The following is a 16,941-nucleotide window of genomic DNA, read 5'->3' as shown; positions in this document are numbered from 1 at the left end:
AGCTTATGCACCATTAGTGGTTCTAAACCAGGGATGATTTCAACCCCCAGGGGACATTTACTAACATCTCAAGACATTCTGGTTGTCAAAATGGGGGCCAAAGTGTTACTGGGTAGAAGCCAGGGATGTACCACATACTCTATAACAAGCAGGGTGGCCCCACACAACAAAGAATTATCCGGCTCAAAATGTCAATCGTGCCAAGCTCGAGAAAGCCTGGGTGACACTGATGGCACAAACAAACATGGAGAGATTTCACTAGCAGTTCAGTACCTAAGTTATAACACAAATCTATGGTATAGATACTTTTTTTTATTGTTGTTGCTTTATGGTATATATTGCTCAATTCCTTGACCTGAAAATCATCTCAATAGGTGAAAATGCTAGATAGCTGATTTCTGCATACATCGAACATTATAGCATATATGAGATGGAACCAAACCTTTACTGAATGACTGCCGTGCATTGGGCACTCAGAGCAGTTCTGCAGTAAGATCTCATTTAAACCTCACGGGAACCTCACAGTGGGAGCTATGAGCAGCCCCAAAGGGTCAGAAGAATTGTGAAAACTGCTCCAGGGAAACAGAAAAGCTAGTTAAGCTCAACCTAGCTGCTAACAACATGTACTATTTTAGAGTAAATACACTTAAGTTATGCCTTAATAATCCTTATTTTATTTATTACTCTGTATCTCCATTGGACTTAAAACTAAGTCAAATATGTTTAATCACATAAGCAATAAAGATTTTTTTTTCCCCAAATGAAAGAAGTTCATCAGGAAAAACTTCACTGAAATGCTTTCTTCTACAGGAAATACAAGCTAAGATCACTTAGAGGATAATTGCTGTAATCTTGACAAAAATGAGAGCATGTAGAGATGAGACAGGGACCATGGATGTAGTCAGAGAAGGGTGAGGGCCTCTGGAGGGGGCAGGGTGGGATATTTGCAGTCAGAGCAATGTAACTACATGCAAGGAAACCCCCCCTGCTAAAACTCTATGTTTAACATTGAGCTCTAGGATTTCTTCAGTGAAATCAGTTAATGTTCCCCAGATAAAGAAGAGTAGCACACGTTTTATTATGCTAAACATTTGTAACCATGTGGAAGATTCACTTTAGCATGCTAAAAGGCCCAGGCCTATGTGCTGTCTTTCCTCCTTCGGCTCTGACCAGGTGATTCTGCAAACTGAGCAACTAACTTAGCCTGCAGACCCAGGAAGAATTCCATCTTAAAGATAAGATTGCATTTTAACACCCAGGAAGTTCAAGAGGCAAGATTCTTTAGCAAGTAGACAATACCTCAGCCCACCTTGGGGGCTGGGCAGGCAGATTTTTGATATGCTCTCAGACCAAGGCTCCGGTGTCCCAGAGAGAAATCAAGGCAGGAAATTCCTTACAGTTAAGCTAATTTTTAATATTCAGGGACCACTTAACAAGTCCCCACCCCTAAGTTTTTTCATGTTCTTGAAAAATCCTCAACTGCCTATAAAACCCCCTAGACAACGCACCACTGCGGACTCTCTTGTCCCCTCCTGGCGTAAGCCGGGAGCTCTGTCCTTTCACTGTATCTCTAAATAAAAGCCTGTACCTTGCTTTCCTACCTTGACTGTTTGTGAAGCTCAACAAACAAGAACCCCGGCATCAGAGAGTTGACTTACAAAAGTTCCCTACTGCCCTGCACGTTACTGGGCCATCACCCTGCAGTCACAGCCCTCCTTTTCACATGTACACCCCTCGTGCTCTGCAGCCTCAGATACTGATGAAGGGAAGGGAGACTTAATTGCATGTTTCCAATGTAAAACTATCATCTGCTTTAAAAGAAAAACAAAACAGGCCTGAGATTTAAAAAAAAGCTAAAAGCAGACATTTCTGCTTTTGTTAACCAAGGGCTTTAGTGCTCAAAGTTCATATTGGCTGATGTAAAGGAAATTTCATTTAAGCTGTTTAAACAATAAATTGATAACTTGATCAGGAGACTGCACCAACTTTTCTAAACATTATTTGTAGAAAATACATTTCTTTTGTTCCAGTGGAGGACAATAGTACCCAATGCAAGGCTCACAGTTAGATGAGTCTTTCCGAGAATACACCAGTTTCCCTCCATCCTTGCCAGCAATCCAAACTCCTTACAGGGCCTGTGTGACTTCAGGATCTAGCCCCTTCCTGCCTCTCCTACCCATCTCTTCTCCTTTGCTGTGCTTAGTCCTTTGAACATGTAAGACTCCTTGCCAAATCACTGCTCTATCTGCCTGGATGTCCTAACTTCACTTTTTCACAGCTGAGCCCATCCCTTCAGCCAGTATATTAAGTGTTGTCTCACTCAGCAACATCTTCCTTGATATAAAGGAAGGAGTGCCCTGTTCCCCCCACCCCCAACACCCTCCCTTACCTCACAGCGCAGCACACTGTTGATTACCTTTGTAGTAGTTTCACCATCCAAAGACATACTGTTCATTTATCTTGTGCCCACAACCTTGCCTTGCTGCCCTCTCTCCCCTTACCCCCAAGGCCCTGCTCCAACTGGAAGGTAAATTCTGTGAATACAGGAACCCCATCTGGCTTATTTGGGACACAGAAGGGACATGTACTGAAGGCAATACTATGACTTTTAAATTAAATGGTGTGATTGAAATTTACTTTTAAATGATATATATAGATATTAGAGGATGTCTTTTTTATATCAATCTGGAATTACTATAGCTTAAGGCTATAAATGATCTTTTTAGTGATAAACAAATGACAGGTATTTATAAAGGAGAGAAAAACAATAAACAACTAAGAAAGAAAAGAAAAACTACCAGGATAAATTTAGGTTAATAGGTTTGCTATACTTTCTGTACTTTTAGCTCAAAAGTAATGTATCATGTGTTTTCTAAACAGAAGATACAAATACTTAGCATATTTTAATGTCACACTTAATTATAATATAAAGTGACTGTTATAACACTATGTTGTAATTTTGCAATCATAAATTGTAGAGTAATTCTAAAACTTTTGTAAGAGAACAAAAATAAGTTGAAATATCTTTTGTAGTAAGGGACTGAACTTCATTCACAATTTTAAACTGATTCTGGATTCTACTTTTTTAAAAACAGATTATTATCATAAAGATAAGCTTAAATAAAATTACCTAAAATTGACAACAAAAAGGGAAATTTTAAGAATGAACAGTGACACACTTTGGGGGAAAAATAATATAATGCCATCTTTAAAACTAAAGGTTTACTCATCATTTCTTAGCTTGGTTGTCTCTTTCCCTCCAAATTATAATAATCTGTTGGTGGTTCAATTTTTAGGAGAATGTATCTCCATGAAAGTTAACTGAAGGATTTAAGCATCAAGGCTGTCTGGTCTTGCTAACCTCCCTCACTCTGGTGCCCTGGACCCCATCTTCTCTGTAACCTCTAATTGGCCTCCTTACCAGACCTTCAGACAACTTGGCTGACCTGCTGCAAAGCCTTATTTCTCTACCCTGCAGCCACACTGCTGTTGTTCAAATGAAAATCTTCTCCTGTCACACCCCCAGCTGTTTTTAGAATAAAAACCAAGATCTGAACAAGTTTTATGAAGCCTTCCATTAGAGAGTCTGTGCCTACTTGTCTAGCCTTCTCACTGTCTGGCATCCAGTGACATCCATTCCTTCAGTGTCTGTAATACACTAGTTTACCCCTACCTCAGGGTATATGAGCATATTCTTTCTTAGACCTCTACAGTTCTTTCAGGTACAGTTTATTTAACTTCTCTTTATCCATTGGCTACTTCTTCAAAAGTCAGTCCTTCAGAGCCATGCATCTGATCAAATTTAACAGAGCTACATACCTTTAAAAAAATAATGAGTTGATATAAAATCTGTAGTTTACAGTATTGTGCCAATGTTGATTTCCTAATTTGATAATGTACTGTCATTATAGAATCTATTATTGGGGAAAACTGAATGAAGAGTACATGGGAAATTCCTGCACACTTTTTTTTAACTAAAACAATGAAAATATATCACTTCTCAGGAAAGCTTTGAACTACTCTTATGAACAAGCTTCCTATTTTCTTCCCTTATATAACACTTGTCACCATTTGAAAGTGTAAAATTTTGAGATTCATGTTAAATATTTGTTACTTACTGAGAGTGCTTATTCCAATACAGTTTAAGCTCTTTAGGGACAAGGATCATATATCTCTATCTTGTCAGTGTGTCCCCACTAGTTATGTGTGGCTCAGGAAGTGTGTCCCATAAACATGCATTAAGGGACTATTAAATACATGAATGTGCCCATCAGTCAATGTCCTTTGGAAACATAAATGTTCATAAAGATGAATATTTACATTTTTAAAAGATAATGCTCAAATTATGAAGTTAATGGGATAATAAATGTCAACAGAGATCTAAACATAGATGTTTATAACTTGGAAATGTGAAAACTAATGAGAAAGAAGCACAAGTGACTAACATTTAATGAATATTTAATCCTATTATTCAAGATACTTTGCAAGTAGTTCTTTATATAATCCTTAAGATAATCATATCACATGTGTGTTACTTTTAATCTTCATTTTACGGATGAGAGGCACACAGATTTGTAACTTGCCCGTGGTCAGAATATTACAGAGAAGAAGTAGGATTTGAACACTGGTACTCCATTTCCCAAGTCCAAATTATTAAGCATTAGTTATTGGCCAGAGGTAAAGTTATCTTAAAATACTGCATGAGAAAGTTCTGAGAAGTGAATTGTGAGTTCTGAAGGTAGATAATGAACTGGTATGGAACAACACTTCTTTAAATCTTTGTATCTCTACCATTTTGCACAAAACTTTCCATGTAGTGGACACACATACACACACACACTGGTTTGGTGAATGAATAAATGACGCTAAAGCAAACTGAGGAAAAAAGACAAAATTAGAGGTAAGAGAATTGGTTTGTACCCAATCACCTGTACTTTTCTCTTTTGTGATTTCAAATGGATGCTAACTGGGGGGTTAGTGAATTAACTGAACAGAACACAATGGGCAGAAGAGTGGGGCTCCCACACAAATCAAGATTATTTGAAATAGTAACTAAGAGAGAAAACTTAAAAGAGACTGAAATGTGAAGGGAAAGGAAATCATAAAACAGATTCATCAACTACCACTAGGCTATTAGCAATAATAAGAAGTAATTCACCAATACTTTAGAGAGAGTTCCATCCTTTGAGCTTAGGGCTACATCACACACAGAGATCAGAGGTAACAAATACCCCAAACTTTGCATTTGTTTTTTTAAAGCATTCCCTCTACACTCAATAAAATGCTTTTATGTGTACACATTTGTTGATTTTGTGACATATTCTTACCTTCATTTGGTAGGTATAGCTCTGCTGAGACCAATTAATTCAGAAAGTTGCAGAAAACTCTGCAGTGGGCTTAAAGATCAGTAAAATAGCTGGGATATTTTCCTTGCTATAGACAGCTGGATGTTGCTAATTTAGCTACTTTAATGTAAGGAGGGGAAGGAAGAGAGAGGGGCAAGGTTTTTATTTCACCACGTATCTGTAAATTCAGAGAAAAGGGAAGCAAGGAAGGCGTTGGTAAGCATGGTAAATGAACTGGCTTTCTACCTGCGCTCCTCAATGCCACGTCTCTTTTAACTTGCCTGGAGAAACTAGCAACGCTTTTCCTTTCACATATACACAAACCAAAGGATTCTAACCAAGAGCTGGGTTAAACAGCTGTTTACCTTCTCTTTTCAAAGAGCCCTTTTGAAATACAATTCTTAGAAGATACAAATCATCTATTTAAAGTGCACAATTCAATAGCATTTAGAATGTTTATATTCAATTAGTACCATCACCCCAATCTAATTTTAGAACCTTCTCATTATCCCAAGCAATTTACCTTTCAAAGGATGATTAAATGGTTTGTCATATAAATAAACACATACAGATCCACACACAAACATACATACATATATACATAGTCAAATATGTGTGATCTAAAAACAAAAGACATTCTTTCCCAGATACGGAGTGAAATGGTCCCTGTCTGCTGGGAGGCATGCATTTTGATGACATAAGAAAGGCATTCCTAACTTCATTTCAGAAAGTCTAATTACTTGACTTAGGCTGCTTGTCAGTAGTTATTTCTATAAAATGCAAAAGGAGTAATTTGCCCTGCCCTTCAGTGTAATCATTTTCATTTTCTTTTTTTTTTCTTAAAGAGTAATTTCTAGCTACATCAAAAGCCACTCACTTTCCTACCATGCTTCCCTCCATCACTAGCTTTCTGGACTACTGGCTCATATTTGCTTACAGTAAATATCCAGAGCTCCTCCCTCTTAGCAGCTCAAAAAAATGCATTACCAGAAGACAGAACAGAAGGATGGAACACTTTATATTATCCATTAGACTTAAGCCAAATTAATTTTAAATTCGTAATTCTAAGAGAGGCGCCTTTTTTAAAGCTTACCTAAAGCATATATGCTTCATATTTTTCCCTCTTGATCTTCAGTGTAATTGATGAGACAAGAATTGCCTATGTATAAGAACTCATAGAAAAGCAAGCCGGGACTTTAACATGCTGCAAGAAAACCTGGTTTATCATCCACCCAAATTTTGAAAATCTATAGGTCAAATAAAAGAAGTTTAGCACAGTATCTAACACAAGTGCTCAATTAAAATGGTGACTGAATGTTTTGGAATAACGAGATTAACAACAGCTAACATTTATTAAACATTCATCATGTGTCATCTGCTAATCTGTGTTTTACATTACCTTTCATACAGAACAGAAATATACTGAGTGGATAGGGGTGCAGGAAGGTTCCTTAATAAGGAAAGATGGAGTGTTCACTTTCTGAGATGGAAGGCAAAAAAAACAAAATATAGACCAAATACACTACTTGAGGAATTAAACTATCAAGAGTTTTGATCCTAATGAAGACCTAGTAAACACCCAGATCCACTTAGAATGTCCAAAATGTGAACACAGGTCCAGAATACAACAGTAAGTGGTAAGCGGTTTCATTAGAGTGAAACCGGTTTGATGAGAGGTGTTAACATCAGGTTCTTGGCCTGTACCTCGTTGAAAACCAAAACAAAAAGTTACTAGTGAATTGAAAACTAAAGTTACATATGAAATAAAACTACCAGAAACTATTATGAAACCTCAGCCAAAAGAAAACTTTAATATTTGCCCCAGATCACACTGATCTGATATAAATTCACCTTTAATTTGCATACACCTATTACTGAAGTGACTTTAGTCAGACCACTACCTAAACCAGAAAACTGTTCACCCTAACATGAGTAAGAGCTACTCTTAGTGCTCAAACAGAAGCCACACTTAACCCTTCCCTGAGACCATGGCCTCTACTAGGTGTACATGTCAAGAACAATAAGCAAAATCATTTTAGGCATTCAAGATACAGGAATGAAAAGAAATAAAATTCATGCACACATCTAACCTTTTAAAGTAATAGTGAGGATCTGTAGGGCATTTTGAATTGTGAATTGCAAAGACCATAATGTTCTGCTAAAGAGAGATTACGAGTTTTTGAACCTGTCTTTGAACCAAGGCTCCCTAAGAGCTCTGCTACTTATGCAGCATCACACCTGACACTTTGCTATGGCGATCCACTCAACAGATTATAATCCTGACTCCTTGGCTTTTTGGAGTTAATCATTTCAAAAGGCAGTGAACCGAACACATTCATTTAGCATGGTAAACTAGAGTTTTCTAATCGATTCCCCACCCCAACCAGGTCCTCTTTTTCAAATGAGAAAAAATTAAAATAAAAATTATTTCATAGTTCTCAAATGGCTCTGAGAAGCTACTATTAAATTTTGCAGTGTAACTCCTTATTCCTTGTATAAATATGAAGCATAGGCATTAGGAAAAACAAGTATGACTAGATATACTAATGAAAGCATAGGGGAGACAAACCAGTGACCCAAGTAAGAGGAGGTTGAGAAATATTATCTTTAAGTGATGGTGAAGAAATCAAACTTATCTTCAGCACTACTTATGTCCTGATTTTTTCGGTGTGTTTTAAAAAAAGGTAATGGCACAATTTAATGGGTTAACCCAGATCCTATTTTACCAATTGTTCTTTAAACATTCTTAAGTGACTAAAATTGTATCTCCAACCCTACCACGTGCTTTCATATACCACAGATATCTTCCAGTAGGTTAGTAAGGGATGTTCTTTCTTCTTTAAAATAAACCTAAAAGAACGTGGCTAATTTTTTGCCTTTCATCAGGAACTCTCAGGTTACACATACTGTTCAACAATACCAAATGAATCTGTTAAAGGGAAAATATATTAAGACAAGGCTACCTAGACATGGATAAAACTAAACAAAATTAATCTGGCAAAGAAGAAGCTTGTGCTGTCTTTCTCACTACAGTGGGAAGAGTGAGAGAGAATGGATTCTTTTCCATGTTACACTTTGAGACTGAAAGCTGATAGCACTTAAATATAACATGGCAAATATCCTAATTTAACCAAAAATTGCTAATGCAGGCCCTTGTTATTTCTTTTGTAAGTGTGATGAAGGATGACAGGAAAAGGGAGAAAGTGAAGAGCAGGAGGACAAGGAGCAGTTGATGATCACTATAGTATGGATTGTTCAATAAAACATAATTTCAAAAGTACGTGTTCCTAAACTCTTGACATCTGTCTGCCACTTTCCACGAGAGAATTAAAGAGAGCATATCTGCTCAGTAGAAGAACATTTTTACTTATCTAGAAAGATAACTTCATGGATCTATAATAATTTTATCTAGTGGGTTTAAGAAAATCCCTGTGATCTGATATTAAATTGGATTCCCAGGGTCTTGTCACAGGTTAACAGCTGTAGAACAACTTACTTTTTCATTCTAACCAAAACAAAATAAATAAATAAATAAATAAAGCCATATGCCTGGTTTCTTTAGTAAACTAAATTTAGACTTCAACTTTAAGATACATTTTGACACTAATGTCTTTAAAATAACAAGATCACCTTTCATTTGGGTCTTTTCCCAGTTAATTATTCACTGGCATTAGACTAGAAATTCCTTGGCCTCACCTTAAACCAACACTCTCAATTGCTAATTAGCAGACTATATACATTATCAACCAGAGAATATTGTGCTTAAAACATGCATGTTCCATATGTATCTTATTAGGAACATCATTGCTTTTACTCCTGGAAAGCTCTCTTTAGCAAATAGAGCCCCTGTTTAAACAAAAAAGTTGGCTGCTATTGAGGAAATTCTTGTCAAACTGCAGCTAATAGGTAGGGGCCAACAGGACACAGGATCCTTGTCTTTGAAACATCCTTAACATGAATCAAATGTAATCACTGAAAAAGCAAGTGGAAAGAAAAGCCAATGAATGCAGCTGTTATATATTTTCATAGTACCAGAGGATCCCAAGGAGAATGGCCAGCTCTCCCATGAGCTAAATCACTACCATGAAACCAGACATGTCAGTGAGTCCATACCTTTCCAGTACTATCTCTTCCAAAAGACCATGAGGCAGATGGACAAGAAACATACATAAATAAGGTAGACCTAATGAATTCCTAATTATAAAGGAGCTATGGTCATATTAAGTGGCAACCTAATGACCAAAATCTCAGTTTCATATACTGAGTCCAGTAAACCAAACTTTGGTGTCTGTACTCCACAGAATTATCATACATTCACACTCTTCATCCAGCCACGAAGTTGTCAGTTCTGCCTGACTTGTTTGAATACTGTACTCGACGACAGCTGTCGGAAACAGTGCATTTGAACAGCTGCTATGACAGCTACAAGGGACTTGCCAGTTTAATTGGGCTCAATGTGACATTGTGCATTTTTCTAAACATAGAAATATCCACAAATCTAAAGAAATTTCTAACGGTCTGAACGTTTCCTTATTGGCACCACCAACTGGTAAGCCCAGTTTGAGTTACATCATCAGCCTCATAATATGACTTTGCCACCAGGCTGGGAAGAATTAAAAAAAAAAAAAAAGACAAAACAGTAGGAGCAGTTAGTCGCACAAGAAAAGGGACATTAAGAGAGAGAGGAAATGGTAAGGAAGTCACATCAATAATCTCTTTCAAAGGCTGGCTGGTAGCCAAGGAGGATCCCACAGTGTCTCAGGATTTATTTCCAAAGGAAACGCATTCATATGCCCTGATCACGGTGCCAACTGCAAACACAGCCCTGCATTATGGTGGCAGCCCCCTGGGGAGGGTGGAATGACTTACTCTCAGCATCGGCACGGAGGAACAAGGCTAGGAGTAGTAGCAGCGGCCTGGCTACGTGCACCATCCTGCAACTTGGCAGCAGCGCGCGCTGGAGGCCTGGAGTCCCTGCCTCAGAAGCCACAGCAAGCCTGTCCAATCTGAAATTTCAGCTGGAATGCTTTCAGAGCCTGTCAGGGGAGATGAACAGAAAAGAAAGGGGAGAAAACACAAAGATGCTTAGATTTCTCACTCTTTCCACTTGTCCCATCACCACCACCACGAGAGACATAACCCATGGTAAACACATGATAAATTGTAATCGTAACTTGGTTTGTAAAATGTGGCAACCCCAGCACATCTTGTTTCCATTTTCAGGCCATCCTAAAGCCAACTACCTCGAATTTCACTCTCTGCTTATGCCACTCTTTGGGCAATACTCTGAGAAGAGACTGTCACTTCTTATGAAACATTACGTGAATACATCAGTGGAAGACAGCACACCAAGGCTATGAGAAAGAGTTAAGGGAAACTCCTCTGTGTCGGATAAGTCTGTTATGGACAGAATAATGGAAGCTGCTTTCTTGGCACTAGGTGAAATGACAGGGCTAATTCAACTTCCCCAGCTGAAGAGGAGAGGTTAGGCATTTTTACATGAGCACATTTGGCTTCTTCCCTGAAGATACATCAATAGTCAAGTCGAGTTTGGCTTCTGTAAGTCAAAACAATAGTTAGCATGAGCCTCTTTGACTTAACAGGAGTTTTATATGTCCCCTGGGCAGTGGCTTAGTTTTCTCAATCTTCTATATAAAAATCAGTAAGCCATAAACTAGTATTAGAGGCCCTACTGTGTGCAAGGCGTCAGCGATGGCACTTAGCACAGAGTGCCACAAGGTACAAGAATGAGTCAGATTTCATCATCTACAACTTTCCAGTTTAGTGGAGAAAGTAAGCCAAATACATCAGATGGTTTGTACAAGTTAAAAACTGGTTAGTGCCAGGAAGGAAAACAATGCCATAGAAGACAGGATTAGGAAGGCCATCATAGAAAAAGCAGTGCCTCAAACTGGGCCTTGAAGGACAGGCAAAGCATTAGTAAGGAGGGAAAAGCACTCCAAGAAGTCTGTGCGAAGGCAGGATGTTGGGAAAGGAACTCTGGAAAAGATGAGTGTCTTGGTTTGGCTGGAGCAGGGTCTCCCAAGTGTCTACACGCATCAGAATCCCCTGGAAGGCTTATTACAGCAGCTGGGTGCCACCCCCAGAGGCTACGGTTCAGTGGGTCTGTGCTGGAGCCCAAGAGCTCGCATTTCTAACAAGTACTTCAGTAATGCTGATACACCTGGTCCAGGGACCACACCGAAACCATTGGGTTGGAGTGACGGATCCATTAGGAAATCAGAAGAAGGTAAGGCAAAAGAAAAAGTTTTAGACAAAAAAACAAAACAAACTATATGTGTGTGGAGGTGGGTGTGTATGTATATGTATGTACATCTGCATGTCATAGTGAGCCTCGAATGCTAATCTAAGTCAACCAGCCTGTACTTAGCAAACCACAAGGAGAGGTATTTAATGTTTGGAGCAGAGGAACAACATGGAACTAGGCTCTGGGCAGATTATCTGATGGCTGAATGTGGGGTGATATAGAGAACACTATTAGGCCATAGCAAGAGTCCTGGGCGGGAAGTAACACAGACTGTAAGAGTGATGGTGGTCCCAGTGGGGGTGGAAAGAAGGGAAGCCGTGATTAGCTCCAACATGACCCTTCATGTGGTAAATAAATGGTCCTATAGAACCTGCAATAAATCTAGCACAGCACCTGACAGAGTAGGCTTTTAAACAGAGGGTGAGAGAATTTTGAATGCTATCGCTTCCTCTATTGTGAGAACTTGAGAATGACAACTGGAATTCATTTGCCAAATGAAACAGTGTACCTTTAAGTTTTGTATATTGGAACATTTGACACACATACAAAATTCTTGACAGAAAATACTAGAGATATCCTGAAATATCCAAATCCCCTAAAATAACTTGTACTTTAAAAAGTATTGTAAAGCTGATCCTATGGCATGTCTTTGCTGAAACTGAGCTTGAGCGTGAGAATAAAGATTAAAAACAATATATCATCTTTTCATTACTATTCATGAGTGGTTTGAATGCAATAAAGATAAGCCTAAAAGGAAGGGGGGAATCATTCTCATTACCATTCTACCAGATAGTCTTTTTTTTTCTTTTTAACAGATTTGTAGGTGGCATGAAGAAGCAAGTTACACACTGAAATGCATCTACTTGAAACCAAAAGCTAGCCAGCTGCTCCACATCAGCTATTGTTGTCAATCTCATCTGGAAAACAACTTATCAAGCAGTTCGCAGCTATCAAATGTTAAAATTCTCAAAACTCCACAAGAAAAGTGCTACAGAAATCAGCTCTCCTCCCCTCCCCTTTCCCCGTTCCCATCCTCATGCTAGCATTTCAAATGACAGCAAAGTCCAGGAGACATCAGTCTTGTCGGACTCAATTTGTGTCTGTGGAAGCGTATCAGAGCCAACTGCTACATAACGACTCGGTGCGATTGCAGAGATGGAGGCGTTATGAAATGCTCTCTCAGGGAAGAGGTGATTTGGCTTCCCCCCACTAGACTGGAGTGGCACAGAAAAACCAACTTCTTCCAAATGAACCTACAAACTTTACCTCTGGACTTGGAACACTGACAGGATCTACAAATGAACCCAGATATGAACAACCATATTTATACTTCAATGATCTATGCCCTTGGCCAAGATATGACAACACGACATGAGAAGTGTGAAGATAAAACCTATTCTAGATGTTCATTCCAACCAATCTCCACTCTGTATCTTTTTTATTACATAGAAATATTGCCAAAAAGGAATGCTGGCTTGCATATCAGTTAGATGGAATTTAAATTTTAGAACTGAAATGGGAAATAGATTTTCAAGGAAAAATTGACAATGAAAATAATGAGGATGAATAAATATTACAAGTAGTTTCCATTAGCCTAGAGAAATGGTTGCCAAGCTGTCTGCAATGGAAAGAACAAGAAAAGGGGTTCAGAGATATTAAAAGTACTGTGGTTTAGCTTACATCACAAATTATTCTCCATCTGTCCAATAGCCCTCAGCAGAAGCTAACTCTGATTTTTACATTCCTTGCCCTTTGTGTCTTTCCTTAACTCTAATGTGCAGATCACATTGAACCATGTAAATGGGTTTAAAATAAAATGAAATAATAAATATTTAACATTCCATTTTTTTACTGCTCACAACACGAAGATTTGAAGAAACAGTAATTTGCTGATTTCTAGTTAGTTGAATATCTACTTTTGTATTATGTACATCTGTGGCAAGAGACTCTAACAGTTCAGAGAGTCACTGTATGCAAAATAATTCCTAATAACAAAAATACACTTGCCTAAAAGCCTTCACAGGGCACTCTTTCAAGTTCCCATAAACAGACACGTACCCAACTCGTCATCTTCCATTTAAGATTGTAACCCTTTTCTGTAATAAATATGTTTATATTCAAACTAATATGAATGCTGAAGGACTTTTTCCCCCCGGCTTTATGTATTGTTAGTATGTTTCTGTAAATTGTGTTACCCTAAGAGAAAAAAGACAAAATTGAGCTTTATGTCTTTTAAAGATGTCCTTAGAGTCCCTTAGAGAAGTGAGTGACTGCAGATTTTATGTAGGAAATGTGCAAAATAGATGTGGAATATCTTGCTGAACCAGGAATCAAGGAAGCTTTCAGGAACTACTAAGGAATAGCCAAATAAAAGGAGCCAAAAGACTGAAGCTCCCCTGGGCCAAATGCAGGAAAGTCAGAGAGGCAACGAGAGTAATGACTGCAATTAACTGAAACACATCATATTACAATCCATGAGTGTATCCTTTTTTTAGTAATTTTTAAAAATTACACTGGTCACTCTAGCAGGAAGTTAAAGCATCAAATCATTATTCTGAAAAGAGAGTGGGAAAGGAAAATTATTTAGCATTAAAAAAAAGGAACAATCAAAAAACTCCATAATTTAAAAAAAAATACCTATTGTCACTAGAAAATTAGATATCATTACCTCTACACATTTTTATTTTTTCTCTTGTAAAAATCTATACTCTCAATTTGAGATATCTTAGAAGCAATCACATCAATCACAATGATATTTAACCTGAACAAATGCATGTATGTATACATCCATGCAGAAAGCCATTAATTAAGTTGAGGAGATGAAGTACGAAGGAGCAAGTCCCAAAACGCTATGACTTCTTTTTTATCAACCCCCAAAACCAATCAGTTCTCAGTAAATCAACTAGAACAAGTTTCCAACCATTTAAGAGAAACAACCATTTGTACACAAGATGTGTTATCAAGAAACTCCAATTTTAAAACAGACAAAAGTAGGGCTGCTGTGGAAGAAGCTTGGGGCTGTGGAGCCTGGAGGTCAGAGCAAGCCCGGTGGGAGCTTTTGAGCCACCTGTGAATTCCCTGTGCCCTCAGTTCAGTTACGACATGAGAACACAAAAAGAAAAAACATAAATAATCTTCCAACTATTGATGTATTCTTGAGATTCTTCCATGAGAATGGCCCCCTAAAATATTTCATCACATTCTAAGACAAGAATCCTCCAGTGCTGCCCAATAAAACTTTCTGAAGGATAGAAATGTTCTTTATCTGCACTAATAATTGACCACTATAAACAAAGTAGTGAAACTGGGGAAGTAAACATTTTATTGTATTTAAATTTAAAATTAAAGAGCCCCATGGGGCTAGTGGCTGCCCTTTAGGACAGCGCACTATAGCTACATGTTTCAACGGCACTGAGTACCTTAATGTAAATGGCACTGACTACCTTTGGGTCATTCACTTTCTCATCTCTGTCCTTTACTTTGCCAAAAACAACTGTTTCAATTAAAAAAATATATGTCAGAGAATGCAAAAGGAGGATCAGTAAGTGGTGAAGTATATACCTGGAAAATGTCCAAACAGAAATATTATTATTAAAAGGAAAAACAATGGTGTTTCATATCTTAGCTAGAAGAATTATATTTCTCATCATTGAAAGTCCCTGTCCAGGATACAGAAATGAGAACTGTTGACAGCAAAGACATGCCACATTCCACAGACAGAAAATGCAAATGGACTTCTACACATCTATGTGAAATAATTATTTGTATAGTTTTCATGAAATGATCACATTTACTTAATATCAGTGAGAAATATGGAAAAGACATTCTTAAGTACATGCAGCACCAAAAGCCTCAATGTTCAGTGGAAGCAGTGATGAGAAAAAGAAGGGAAATGGAGAGGGGTTATTAAATTAAACAGTGAAAAATAACTGCACAACCAGGACATGTCTGGATAAAACACTCAAATTTAAAGAATATAAAGAATTATTTTTATGAAAGAAGTACAAATCTCCTTAAAAACCTCCTCTTTCACATAATAGCACATAACCAAAGATTCTATTTGTGTGTGTGTTTTGCCCTAAACATGCGTTTATGACAATAAATTAGAAAAAAAAATCAAGAGGGGCTTTGCGTTTGTATATATAAACTCAAAGTAAAAACTCAACCATCCAATTTTTGGCTTAGGCCATGCATGACTTAATATAAAGACACTAGGTGTCTTTAAGTAAGCACACTATAATTCTTTTGAGAAATCAAGTGAATTATAAGAATAACTGAAACAGTATCTATCGATGTGGATACCATAAAAGGTTCCTTATGTGTTTGGTTTTAATACACAGAGAGAGAAGCCAACTGTCTGAGCTTTACATAGTATGATTCATTTTCCAAATTACTATTAATAACATCTCTCTAAGATTTCAAATGACTCTACATTTGAGGCACATACAAATATTACTTACTTTTAGAAATGGCAAAATACATTAACTTTATTGTTTCTCCTTCGGGAAGCAAAAATGAGGTATGTCATGAGAAATGAACAGAAAGGAAAAGAAGACCTCATCTCCCTATTTTTTTCCCCTATAAACAGAATCATAACTCTTATTTGAAAGTTAGGAATGGTTTTGGGAAAAGCCTCTAATTTCTTTAAATAATTATTGCATGTGATAACTTTTATCTAGTTTTACATGACACTAGGGAAAACTGATAACTCAAAAGTTAAAATACAGGTCTATTCAATGTGCTACTGGGACTCTGCTATTTGTTTCTTTCTGCCAAATAGATATTTAAAGCAACCCAGCCACTCCCCACCTAAACAACAGAACACAGATTCTATTATTTTAATCTTTGGGCATTTCAAAATGGATGTAAGCCATCATCCTAACTCACCATACTTGTTTTTCTTTTTCATTGTATTAAATATCATAAAAAGTGTTTCTTTTTTAATGCATGTAAAATAGTCTTTATTCAGAATGCATTTAGCTTTCAAAATCTATTATCGGAAAATATTGTCTTTGCTTAATTTCCATCAATACGTAGTGGAAAAAGAAATCTAGCAGTACGTATTTTACGTAGGTACTATAAAAAGTAAATTTTTTAATTTGTGGGGGACTAACCACTGCCTTTTAGCACTAATGACTTCTTTCCTTGATGTTATTTCTGAAAAAAAAGTGAAGGATCTTTTAACTATTTTTATATACTGCATTATAGAGCCCAGTGGAAACTGATCTGCCTCTCACAGGTGTTGTATCTACACCCCCATCCTCAGAGGGATCAAAGCTCTGGAGCAGTGGATTTCAGTTGAGAATAATTTTGCCTGCTTCCCAGGTG

The 16,941-nt window shown here is 37.4% G+C and overlaps 1 protein-coding gene across 30 annotated transcripts in view; it reads right to left on the bottom strand.

The window, feature by feature from the left end:
* Nucleotides 1-16,941, bottom strand: part of PTPRD (protein tyrosine phosphatase receptor type D) — a 2,165,650-nt gene that overhangs the window by 383,438 nt on the left and 1,765,271 nt on the right. For all 30 annotated transcript variants that reach the window (XM_073228519.1, XM_073228521.1, XM_073228522.1 and 27 more), the window contains one exon: nucleotides 10,215-10,381. In XM_073228519.1, the coding sequence (XP_073084620.1) occupies nucleotides 10,215-10,278 (64 nt within the window). In that variant the 5' untranslated portion in view covers nucleotides 10,279-10,381. The remainder of the gene's footprint in view (nucleotides 1-10,214; nucleotides 10,382-16,941) is intronic.

This window comes from Manis javanica, chromosome 2 (assembly GCF_040802235.1).
Source record: "Manis javanica isolate MJ-LG chromosome 2, MJ_LKY, whole genome shotgun sequence".
In the NCBI taxonomy this organism is placed as follows: domain Eukaryota; kingdom Metazoa; phylum Chordata; class Mammalia; order Pholidota; family Manidae; genus Manis; species Manis javanica.
Note: the sequence above shows the minus strand (reverse complement) of the source record. Positions and strands in the feature narration are given on the sequence as shown.